The sequence below is a fragment of the Molossus molossus genome, unplaced genomic scaffold, assembly GCF_014108415.1.
Source record: "Molossus molossus isolate mMolMol1 unplaced genomic scaffold, mMolMol1.p scaffold_m16_p_15, whole genome shotgun sequence".
Classification (NCBI taxonomy): Eukaryota; Metazoa; Chordata; class Mammalia; order Chiroptera; family Molossidae; genus Molossus; species Molossus molossus.
In genome coordinates this window covers 11,508,438-11,520,966 of record NW_023425350.1, presented here as the reverse complement: position 1 = coordinate 11,520,966, position 12,529 = coordinate 11,508,438, and the positions used below count along the sequence as shown (strand labels likewise).

The 12,529-nt window shown below is 52.6% G+C and overlaps 1 protein-coding gene across 1 annotated transcript in view; it reads left to right on the top strand.

Moving 5' to 3' along the window:
- LDAH (lipid droplet associated hydrolase) overlaps positions 1–8,304 on the top strand; it is a 98,928-nt gene extending 90,624 nt beyond the window's left edge. Inside the window, exon 7 of the mRNA XM_036263511.1 lies at positions 6,225–8,304. Within this exon, the coding sequence (XP_036119404.1) occupies positions 6,225–6,428 (204 nt within the window). The 3' untranslated portion in view covers positions 6,429–8,304. The remainder of the gene's footprint in view (positions 1–6,224) is intronic.
- The last annotated feature ends 4,225 nt before the right edge of the window (positions 8,305–12,529 follow it).

The window sequence follows — 12,529 nt, the reverse complement described above, 5'->3', positions numbered from 1 at the left end:
ACTGCAACCTTGTTCCAGGGCTCACGAGCACAGGCTGGTGAGGAGCCCCTGAGCAGGCTGAGTGTGCGCAGCGGCTTGAAGATGGGGTGTGTCTCACTGTTCATGGGCTGATGACTTCTCTTCCATCCAGTGTCTTTCTCCCCTGTCATTTCAGGGTAATTCAGCGTGTGTGTGTGTAAGAGAGAGAGAGAGAGAGTGGGAGAGAGAATGAATAATATACATAATAAAATACTTTGCTTTAAGCTTTAAAAAAATGTTTAGTATTTTTACATTTTCTGAGCCTAACTTATATCAAAAGCAATTTATCAGCAGAAAATAACTAGTTTCAGGTCCTGTGGCTGTTTTTCCCTCTGACCTGGGCATAGCTCCCACCGTGGGGAAGAATCGAGACAGATCTGCCCCCATCTTTGCCTGTCTAGGTCTAGAGGTCCCCTTGTCTGCGTCGTCATCGCCTCTGTAATAGCACCTACTCTTCAAGAGTGCTTCCTGCATGCCAGGTGCTCCCCGCCAGCCCACGGGGCGCTGCTTCTGTCCCCACTTTAAAGAGAAGGAAACGACACAGAGAGGCCGAGCAACTGGACGAAGGTCACAATGCTCGTAGCCCGGAGAACCGAGGTGCCCGGGGCTTGACTGTGCCCTGCTGCAGCAGGCTCTCCCTGCAGTGCGCCATCAGCCTGGGCCGAGTTCTCCCGCTGTGGTACCAGAGCCGAGCAGGCTGTGTGAGGAGCCCTCCGCTCCGAGCATGGTCGCCCCAGAAACACCCTTCCCCACTCTGCTCAGCCCTGCACTGTCGTGGACCAGACTGGAGGACGTGGAAGGGTAAAGCCCAATTGGCTTAACTACTGAAAAGAACTAGTTTATACCGAACTTGGCCACACCGTGAATTATACTGTGAGGAACTTCTAAAGTTCACTTTATCCATAAAGTTAACAAAAGAAAAGTAAATAATTAGATAAAATGCTAAGATGACGAAAAGCTTTCTTTTATTAGCCCTGCAGCTCCTACAATGCCTGTGATCCTACTGGACTGCTGAATAGAGAGAATTAATTCAATTAAGAGCTTTTTTCTAGTTTTACCGAGACATAATTGATATATAACATTGTATTAGTTTAAAGTGTACAACATAATGATCTGATGTGTATATTGTAAAGTGATCGCCACGATAAGTCTAGTTAACCTCTATCACCTCACATAGTCAGCACATTTTTTTTCTTGTGATGAGAACTCTTAAGGCCTACTCTCTCAACAGCTTTTACAGTATGTACTGTTAGGTATAATCACCATTATATTCTCAGGACTTAACTCATCTTATAAATGGAAGTTGATACCTTTTGACCTTCACCCAGTCCCCTACTCCCACCCCTGCCTCTGGCCACCACAGATCTGTTCTCGTTACTCTGAGTTCGCTTTGCTAGGATTCCACATAGACGTGAGGTTACAGACGCCCCCAAGTCCATCCCCGTTATCTCAAATGGCAGCATTTCTTTCCTGTTGTTGTTGTGGTTGTTGTTGATCCCACCCAAGGATATTTTTCCATTGATTTTTAGAGAGAATGGAAGGGAGGGAGGGAGGGAGAGAGAGAAACATCGGTGTGAGAGAGACACATTGATTGGTTGTCTCCCGCACAACCCCAACCAGGGCTGGGGATCAAACCTGCAACCCTGGCATGTGCCCTTGATCAGAATCGAACCCTCAACCCTTCGGTCCATGGGCCAGCGCTCTAACTGCTGAGCCAGACTGGCCAGGACTCTTTCACTTTTTATGGCTGAATATTATATATATCACTAGAGATATTTGTATATAGCTTTTTCATGTTTAATATTTAAGATGTTAGTATATCATTAGAAGTGATTTTTATTAGTTACTAGCAAAATCGAATTTATAAACTTGGGTCACAAGATGGTTTCTAATATTTTTTTAGTTCTTATAATAAATTCTCTGTTATTAATGCATAAAAGCCAGCAACTCAGAATGTATAATAACAAAGCTCTGTTGACTCTTTAGAATCCAGGTTTCCTGCTTTGGGCTCCTACCCCTTGCTCACACCTCTCTGCCTGCTGTGTCTGCGGGCCAGTGTGCACACGCCTGTGTTTTTCCCTCCTCTGGGAGCTTCTCCCGGGCAAGACTGTCTTACTTCTGAATTTCAGCTATTTGGCCAGTACCAGATGGGAGACAAGCCTGGAGTCATCGGTGACTCTGGCAGTTTTAGGAGCAAAAAGTCAAAAGAAAAAGGAAATATTGTGCTAAGTGAAATAAGCCAGTCAGAGAAAGACAAGTATCACATGATCTCTTATTTGTGGAATATAATGAACAAGACAAGCTGACAAACAAAATAGATCCAGAGACAGGGAAGAGATAAACACAGAACGTATTTGCCTGTATGCATAACCAATGAACACAGGCAGGGTGTGGGGGCAGGAGAGGGGGTCAATGTGGGTGAAAAGGAGGGACATCTATAATACTTTCAACAATAAAGATAAATTGTTAACAAAGGAAGAAAACAGACGTGGAGGGATGACAGGTGTGGGTTCCGTCCAGTGGAGGCTGCGCATCCTGAAGGGAACGGAGAACGACGTCTGCCCCACCCTGCTGCGGAAAACACGCAAGGGAATGCAGAAGCACGTCCTGGGAAATCAGAATCGAGGACTGAGAAAATTCAGCTGTGTGTTCAGTGGAGAAATGGATCGCTTAACATGAGGACAGTTTGGGAACACGGGATAATTTCCATCTCAGTAATGTGTGTTGTTGTCCATTCTCATACACATCAAAGCAGGTGCCAAGGAGAAATAACCTGCAGGGAATAATTTTGTTTCTTACGAGCCTTTGAATGGAAACATTCTGCTGGTAGCCTGAGATTCCTAGTTAACGTTTCCAGCATTTTCACAGTAGTTTTCACCCCTGAGACATGCGACAACCTAAGGAGACCTTAAGTGAAGGCAGTTGGGTTTGTGCCTGCCCTTGGTTGTCTTACTCAGTTCTCATATCCAGGTTAAGACCTCCCAGTCTTCAGGTTTGGTGTTATAATGACATGGTCAGTTCATTGTTGACCGTAAAGAGTAATGAAAGGTACCGATAGGGGTGTTGTCTCTGGATGTGTGACCCAGCTTTACAACTCACTGTTGTGTCAACGTAAGCAAGTTGGTCTCTCCAAGCCTCAGTTTCCCTTTGTGTAAAGCATCTTCCCCAGTGCTGTCATAAGGACCCAGGAGCACGGAGCCGAGCACAGCGCCTGGCACATTTCCAGGTCACTGTCACCTGTGACTCATCCCTACACATCGACCGAAGAGCACGCACTCCTAACAGCTGTGCCTCCGTGTCCAGTTCTCCCTCCCTCACCTGCCCGCCCTGTCCCCTAGCTCCAGGCCCCCCACTTCTCTAGTTTCCTGTGTAGGGTTACAGACGCAGACCCCTCCTCAGATCTACTGCCGGTGACTCACAGTCAGGGAACAGGAAGTATCCCCAGCCAGTGTATGCAAAGGCACTAGGAACAACCACGTGTTTTACTTGTAAGCCAAGATTCCCACAGAACCCTTTAGTGAATACAGCCTGATGGAGAGCTTGAAAAACAAAAAGATATGACCCCACAGAACTTCGAGATGTAACCAGCACGGCCCGCTCCAAGTGGTTACTGGTCAAGGAGGATCAGGAACTAAAATCCTGGGAATCCAGACTCCTGGCTGCCGCTGCCTCACACACACATCTCCTGCTGAGGACCCTCGACCTGCTGTGGGCAGTGCCCGTAACAGCTTGCCTGTTGATCCTGGAAGGTACCCACGCAGAGAACACTGACGGCTGTCGGGGGAGTGGGTAGGGGCCTGGGTGAAACCGGTGAAGGAATTAGGGGGTAATCTCACACACAGACAACAGCATGGTGATTACCAGAGGGAAAGGGGGTGGGGAGGTAGGAGAGGGTAAAGGGGGGATCAATGGTGATGGAAGAGACTTGACTTGGAGTGGCGAACACAATGTAATATACAGATGATGGGTTATAAAGTTGTAAACTTGTAACCCTGAAATCTATCATTTTATTAACCAATGTCACTCCAGTAAGTTCCGATAAAAAATAGTAAATGCGAAGTCTCCACAGAAATGGTCTGAAATGTCAGGGAAGAGCGTCAGGAGGTGCACGCAGTGATATGTTCTCGTCCGAGGACTCGACGGCGGTCTCCGCCGTGCTTTCCTCCTGGTTGACCCTCTTGTTTGGGTTTCTCCCAAGACTTCGCTGCTGTATTTCGTCCTGGTGGGAGGGCTCCCAGAGGGCCGTTCTCCATATCCAAGTGTCCTCAGGCAAGAGAGTGCCCTGGAGCAGAGGGACACTGATGGACTTGTGCCCAAGTCTGAGTTTCCAGATTTCTCAACACGTTTAATCTTTTTCGTACCCTGAGGAAGTGCCGGGCAGTTGTGCAGTGACTGTCCGTGCGCTGTCTCCTGATAGAGTTCAAGAGCTCTTGGTGGTAGGAGTGGGCATTGGTTTCGAGAGCACTGAAGGCATTGTCCCCACTGACATAACTAAGCCTGCAGACAGCTGTCCTCCCCACGGTAGGCCACGGGAAGCCGCAGCCGGGTGGCTGCTCAGCGTCTGGGAAACTTACTTCTCTACAAGTGGCCAGAGCAGTCACCTTACAGCCAGCCACATGGACTTCGCATCCCCAAACACGCGTGTTCCTTCCGACGTTTCACTCTGCTCTGTGTGGCCTGCTCCCCAGTGTGCTGCCTGACCTGAAGACTCAGCTCTCCGGGAACCTCTTCCCTGCCACTGGTTCCTGCCAGCTGCCCCTCACCCGGCTCTGTGGTTGTCTTGTGTACATGGTGCCTCTAGGCTCCCCCCAGAAACTGTACGTTGGTATCTGGTTTCCAGGTTCCTAATGCAGGGCAGGTGCCCATTCAGTATTTGCTGAACAGGACCGTGAACGAGGGCTGAGTGAGTGACGGATCTGGTGTCTGTGGAGACCCCCAGTGAGGGTGACTGGCCACGTAAGGGCAGGAGCCAGGCATAGCTCTTCTTCAGTGAGAACAGGTGTCCTGGGGCCTTAAAGCTTAGTTCTTACTTCTTTGTAGAAATTACCACTAGGTACCACTCTGAATAAGATTCCACTTTTTTTGCCTTTTTGTTTTAGAACTACAAAAGAACCAGAACATAGTTTTTAGTTAAGAACAGCCTAGAGCTGGACACATATATATGTACATATATACATATATGTATGTGTGAATGATGGGCAGGTATAGATCAATCTTTTTTTTATTTATTTATTTTTTTTTTATCCTCACCCGAGGACATTTTTCCATTTTTTGTTCAGGTAGAGTGGGAGGAAGAGAGAGGAACAGAGAGAGAGAGAAACATCGATGTGAAAGGAACACATCGAGTGGCTGCCACCCGCACAACCGACCAGGGCCGGGGACAAACTGCAACCGAGGTACGCGCCCTTAGCAGGAACTGAACCCAGGTCTCTCAGGACCGCAGGCCGACGCTCTAACCGCTGAACCAAACCGGCCAGGGCAATCTTTTTTTTTTTTTAATCCACACATACCCTTGACCAGAATCGAACCCGTGACTCTTTGGTTCATGGGTCGATGTTCTAACTGCTGAGCCAAATCAGCCAGGGCAGATCAGTCTTAATGATGCCTCAAAGGAGGTTCTGTCCCCTGAAGTATGATTATAACACCTCCCCACTGACTCAGCATCTCTCCCGCCACATGAGCTATTTGTAGAAAAAATAGACATGCTCAGGGCTCGGATCACGTTTCGTCTGCCTCATTGAGAAGCTGGAGTCTGTCTGATTCCTCTTTGTGTGCAATCAACAGACATGCCCCACGTGCCTGCCACGGGGCTGCATGAAACCCCCTAGACGTGTCACGGACGGCCACTCGTCGCTCAGCGGTGACTTCTGTCTCAGGAGCTCATCCTGTTCTCCTCGGCTCTCTCTCCATGGCCATCCCAGCCTCAACACAGCTTTGCTGGCGAGTCCTTTTAGTGACTCGTGGGCGGTCTGTCACACACGGCTCTCCCTACATGGGTCTCCCCATCAGATGCCTCTTAATTCACTCGCACAAACCGTGAAGGCTCGCTGCCTCGGCAGCGCCACCGTCTGGACGGAGCCTTGGACGCGCACAGGGCCAGGCACGGGGCTGTTTTCAGAGCAGGGTGCTTTCAGGGTGCTGGCGTCGTCGTCTGTATCGGGAGAGGAAGGTGTGTTCTAATGAACTGTTTTTGTCTTGTCTTTTAGCTTATATTTTACTACGGAACTAGAGATTCTTGGTGTCCAGTAGAGTACTATGAAGACATGAAGAACAGTTTCCCAGACGGAGATATTCGGCTCTGTGAGAAAAATCTTCCTCATGCTTTCGTCCTCCACTCTTACCAGGAAATGGCTGGCATGGTCGCCGACTGGCTGAAGGACGACCTGTCCAAAGTAGAAATGACGACATAAAGAAACGGGCTGACAGCTGGGAGGGACATGGAGGCAGCAGGGTGCTGACTCCTAGTAGTGACTAGTAGACTTAGTAGATAAGTGCTTAGCAATGTTTGATGTTGGAAGAGGGAAAAAAGTGAAAACCTTTTGGCTTAAAACTACCACCTTCTCGTGCTACAGGCCGAAGTAAACCCAGTGGATGAAATGCTCCATAGGTTCCGCCACACTTTCCAAGACTCAGGGACACAGTGACCTAAGCAGGTGTCTGTCTGATGCTTGCATGAGGTGCCTGGGGCACCATACCCTTTCCTCGGTAAGCAGGACCCTTGCAGACCAGAGGAGGTCTAAATGTAGTGTATTTCCTTGAGTCACAGTGTAGGAAGGCTGTCCTGGGGATTAGGAAACATGAGGCCAGGAAACGTCGGTGTACAGTGAGCTCGGAGGGGCATCAGGTCAGGAGAAGGACACTCGTGTTCCAGCAGCAGGAGTGACGGGCAGTGCATCTCGCCAGTGGACCTGAATCGCCCTTAGGGACAGAGGGCGAAGATCAGCCCAAACTAACTTCACAGAGGTCTTGGCTGAGACCGGCAGAATCAGATCCAGTACCCAGACAGCCCGCAGACCGATGTCACAACACCAAGTCAACCGTTTGGCCACCAGGGCACAGCCAAGCAGCGCTGCCTCAGAGGCGGCACTGGCCGGCGTCCATCTCTGAGAAGCTTTCTGGAGGAGTGTGACTTCCTGGTCTACGTGCATTAGAGAACAGAGTTCACCGACATCCCTCTGATCCACACCGGACAGGAGCTGAAGGATCCTCGCTGTGCCTCCCGCCACAAGACAGCCAGCGAGCCGCGTGCCGAGCCTCGGCCCGCCGGGCTGGGGGCTCCCTGCAGCCCTGCTCTCCTGGCGGAGCGGCCGTGCAGTTCCCAGTCGTCCTGGACCTGCCCTGTGCGCGCCCCGTCTGTGGATGCTTCCCCACTGGAGTCCGTGGAGGGCCACGCAGTGAGCCTCATCCGGCGCTAGGCGCTGTGGATAGTCTGAGCTGTATTGTGATTGTTTTCTTCTGACAGTCTGCTAGTAAGTAATTTTCCAGCGTGTCTTTAATTGCTGAATAGAGAATTGCCATAAATGATTGTTCTATTTCTGCATTAGCATATTAGTTGGAGAGAAATCATTTTGCTAATGAACCAAAACAAGTCATTCCATTATGTAGACTGATCTTCTCAGGACACCTTGAGATCCAGTAGAGAAGCAGCCGTTCCCTGGCCGGATGAGCTAACAGTGCCGCTGCCTTCCCCAGACTGACAGCCCCGGGCCGGGCTGGTAAATCCCACGGACCTGAGAAACATGCACTCTCCTGCAGCAGTGCCTCGGGCTTACGGACATGGGGTATTGGCCTTCCTGTAAAACCTAAAGCCCGCTGGCGACAGGTTCAGCCCTGATAGGCTGCCAACCCCGCGGTGAGCTGAGCACGTTGCTTGCAGGCAGGGCTTCTGCGTCAGAGCAGTACTTTGGAGGGAAAGATCCAAGCTCCAGGCAAGGAGCGCTCTTGGCCAGAGGGGAGCCAGTCCGCACATGGCCCTCGGCACAGGCCTGCACCCTGTTGCTCTGGCATCCGCGCGGGTAGGCCTAGAAATCGGTGCTGGCAGCTGGACCCACGGCTGGCGGGCCTCGTGCAGGAGAGGCTCAGTGTACCAACTCGCGCACTTGGGCCGGTCCAGGGCGAATCATGCTACTGAAATCAAGACTAACGTCCCCAGCGTTTCTGTGTTATTTTACAACATCATTCCATGTTTCAAAAGTCCACGTATATAAAATTATACCATTTTGTTTTTCAGAGCTTAAAAATATGGTAAAAAATAAAATATTGCTGGCTCTTATTTCCTGTTTACCATCTAAGTACCAAATACATTTTTGAAATAAATCTTTTACCAGCACTCACGAGCTTGCCTGGCCTGGTCTCCTTGGGGGAGCAGGGGTGCAAGCTGAGCAGTTCTCCTGAGTCAGAATCTCTCTGTGAAATGGAAAAGTCCCTTGTCTCGATATTTCTTTTAGGGAAGGATCAGATTTCAGGAGATTTAAGTTCATTTTGTTTCATTAGGAATTACACAAAAGATAATGCTTCCGTGCGTGTGTGTGAGTGATGAGGCGGTGAGCTCTGGAGGCCTTACCATCTGTGACATGTAGGCGACTCCATCGCCCCCTGCCTCCCTGTCGTCTGTGAGGTCGGATTCATCGTGATGTCTGTGCACTGTCCGGGGAGGGGCCCTGTGCCGCGGGCAGGGCTGCCGAGGTCAGAGAAGGCTCGGGGTTGCTGGGGTCTGTAAAGAGCCCACTCCTAGAGGGAGAGCGGAGAAGCCACTTCTCGGGCCCGGACAGGTGGAGCTTGGCTGGGCTTGGGGAAGGGGAGCGAGGCAGAGAAAGAAGCCGCTGCTCGCCCTACACTGTCAGGTCTCTGGGCCTCTGCCCTGCAAGGTTACATACTCACTTCACAGATCACCACGAAGGTGCAGAGGTAACGACTTGCTCAAGACCTCACAGCTGCTGAGTGACGGCTGGGATTGTAGTGTAGGCCGCTGCTCCAGAGCCAGCCTTCATCCCTTCCGCGGCCTCATGCTGCCTCCTGGAGGCCACAGAGGGCGGCCGGGCAGCCTGGAGGGGTGGGAAGGGCGTCTGGAGGGGCAGACGGGGGCCAGGTTGGCCAGGAAGTGAAGAGTAGATGGTGGGAAAGAAGGGAGTCGTTTTAAAAGAACGAAGGATACAACCGACCGTTTTAGGGTGGGAGCAATGCCTCGGGCAGTGAATTTGGAGAAGAAAGCCTGCGGACAGGGGTTGGGTGCTGAGGGGACAGTCACGCTCTGACCCTCTGCAGCCCGCCATAGCCCAGGTGCCCAGGTGCGGCCACTGCTGTCGGCTCTGAAGATGCCCTGAGCCCCAAGACCTCTGCGTCAAGTGCTCCAGCTTCCAGGGTGCCCGTGCCAACCCCAGAGACTTGGCCCAAAATACCAGCTGCTCCTGCCTCCCAGAGCCCTCCCCCCCTCCCCCGAGCCCTCGTGGTCTCGGCCCTGTGTCTGTGAAGCAGTTAGCATTATTGCTCCTCCCCACCCCGCCATCAACACTCCTCCCTGCCCCTAAAAGGAGCCTCCTGGGAGATGGACCTGGGTCTCAGTCACCCCTGTATCCTCGGAGCTTGTAGGATTGGCCCGCCGCATGGAATAGTCAATACATTTTGTTATCTAAGTTAAGAAAAGTTTCTGCCATGCCTAATGGGCAAGCTCTCAGGGAACAGGATTCTCTCAGGCAGTCGGACTGGCCGGGGTCTCACCCCAGGGACTCCATCCTCACAACTGAATATGTAAGTGCAGGTGTGAGAAGAGCCTGCTGTTAGCTCCTCGGGGTCCTCCCAGGGAGCTCGCGCAGCTGGGGCAGGTAGGTCGGACGTGGACAGGCGCCCTCTGGCACCGGGGGCGACAGGAAAACAAGGCCACTGTCCCTCATGGCCCATTCTCGTCCCTTCCAGCTGCAAATGTTACTTCCATTCTCCTGTGGCTAGAAAACCTCTGGAGCTGGGGATTAGCAACTACCAAGTATGTGCTTCTCACCTGCTGAGCGCTAGCCCCATGCAGCACGCCCAGGGGGAGTCCGGGCAACTCGGAAGGCGGTGCTGGGGCAGCGCTGCGTTTTCATCTCCGTCGGTTCCTCAGCCTGCGCTGACCCCACATCGCAGCCTCTTGCTGGGTAGGTCTGTGGGAAAATCCCTCTTCCCTGGGAGGGGAATGTGACCGTGACTGGGCGGCCACTGCAGCCTGGGGTGTGAGTGCGACTGCACCGCCCTCCCTCACGGAGGGACAGGGTTCCGCCTCTGCACATCCGCCCTGCTCAGGCTCCAAAGACATCTGGGCCTCCTCCGAAGGCCGTGGCTGAAGGGCCACACACCTGCATGTGATTAGGGCTCAGCAGACGCCCACAGCCTGGCAGTGACGCGTCCTCCTGCGCAGGGGAGTGAGCAGCACGCAGGGAACGGAGCCCCGGGACCAGGCCGGGCAGCCTGCCCTCGGTGGCACTCATCCTTGCCTGGGCCTGCTGGCAAGTGGGCAGGCTCGGGCACCAGGACCGACCAGGGGCGGAGAAGCCAGGCTCGCCTCCTTGCAGCATCGGGCATTGCTGGGCCTTTGGACATGCGCTATGAGTGTTTGGGAAACAGGATAAAATTTTGAATGGCACCCGACCTTCTCTGCCCCCGTAACTACCCTTGTCTGCTGAGACGTGCAGTCCTCTGCACAGAATGCCGATGAGGTCAAGTAGAGACTGGAAAATAAGAAAAGGAAGAACTGACCAAGGATGTTATAAACAAAGATGGCAAGACCACACTTCCCGACGCAGGCGCACAAGGCCCACAGCTGTCCTTCCTCCCGAAGGACTTGGTTCAAGGTGAGTGTAATTTTTATTCCAAAGAAAGAGACTCCTTTAATTACTAGTGATGAAATGAAGGAGCGACAAGGGAGGAGACTTTGTTGGGCTTTTCTCTGGTGAAAGACACATGGCCACAGGGACTGGCATTAACACTCGGGGACATGGGAGCACACTGGACGGGCCGTGCTGCTGCCACTGTGAAGGGCAGGGTCACACAGGCTGACCCACACCCCACAGGAGCTAATCCTGGTAACAGGTCATTGTGAGGGCAAGTCCCCATCCCCTTCCCACAACTGCTGCTCTGTCACTTAGGGAACAGAGGGAAGCTTTCTCCGTGCTCTGAAAAGTCACTGTGAGGGCCGGATAGTGGGAGGAAGCTGTGTGGTGGGTCATCTGCCGCCTGCCCGGTCTGGGAGTGATGCTGAAGGACCCTGGGCCATGTCACTGAGCACAGATCTTTGTACTTGTCCAGAAACATACTGAGCACAAGGGCCCTGCAGAATCTGCAATGGGACTTGGTGTCCCTAAACTCTGCCATTGGCCTTTTAGAGGAGGTGGCCACAGCCGGAACTTCTGCTTTGGATTCAGAGGCATGATCGGGCACGCAGCCTAGGGAGCGGGTGTGCTGCTGCTCCTGTTCTGTGCATGCTCCTGTTCTGTGCATGCTCCTGTTCTGTGCATGCTCCTGTTCTGTGCATGCTCCTGCTTCTTCCTGCTCCTGCTCCTCTCCTGCTCCTGTTCCTCTCCTGCTCCTCTCCTGCTCCTCTCCTGTTCCTGCTCCTGCTCCTCTCCTGCTCCTCTCCTGTTCCTGCTCCTGCTCCTCTCCTGCTCCTCTCCTGCTCCTGCTCCTCTCCTGCTCCTCTCCTGCTCCTGCTCCTCTCCTGCTCCTCTCCTGCTCCTGCTCCTCTCCTGCTCCTCTCCTGCTCCTGCTCCTGTCCTGCTCCTGCTCCTCTCCTGCTCCTCTCCTGCTCCTCTCCTGCTCCTCTCCTGCTCCTGTTCCTCTCCTGCTCCTGCTCCTCTCCTGCTCCGCTCCTGCTCCTGCTCCTGCTCCTCTCCTGCTCCTGCTCCTCTCCTGCTGCTTCTCCTGTTCCTACTCCTCTCCTGCTTCTTCTCCTGCTCTTCTCCTGCTCCTGCTCCTCTCCTGCTCCTGTTCCTCTCCTGCTCCTGCTCCTCTCCTGCTCCTGCTCCTCTCCTGCTGCTTCTCCTGTTCCTTTCCTGTTCCTACTCCTCTCCTGCTTCTTCTCCTGCTCTTCTCCTGCTCCTGCTCCTCTCCTGTTCCTCTCCTGCTCCTGCTCCTGCTCCTCTCCTGCTCCTCTCCTGCTCCTGCTCCTCTCCTGCTGCTTCTCCTGTTCCTGTTCCTACTCCTCTCCTGCTTCTTCTCCTGCTCTTCTCCTGATCTTGATGCTGCTCCTGCTCTTCTCCTGCTCTTGATGCTGCTCCTGCTCTTCTCCTGCTCCTGATGCTGCTCCTCTCCTGCACTAATACAGGTCCCACAGCAGCAGCTGTATGTGAAAATGGAGAAGCTCTGCACCCAACTGCTGGCAACGGCAACACTCTCTCCTTACAGGTGACGGTGCTCCTTTTCCAAAGAGAAAGTGTTTTCCACTGTGTTTTAGCCCCTTCTCCCCTGAATCCAAGCTTCTGTGACAAAAAATCATATTTGCATCACTTTAGGTCTTTTCGCCAGAAGTGTTTCACCCCAATGA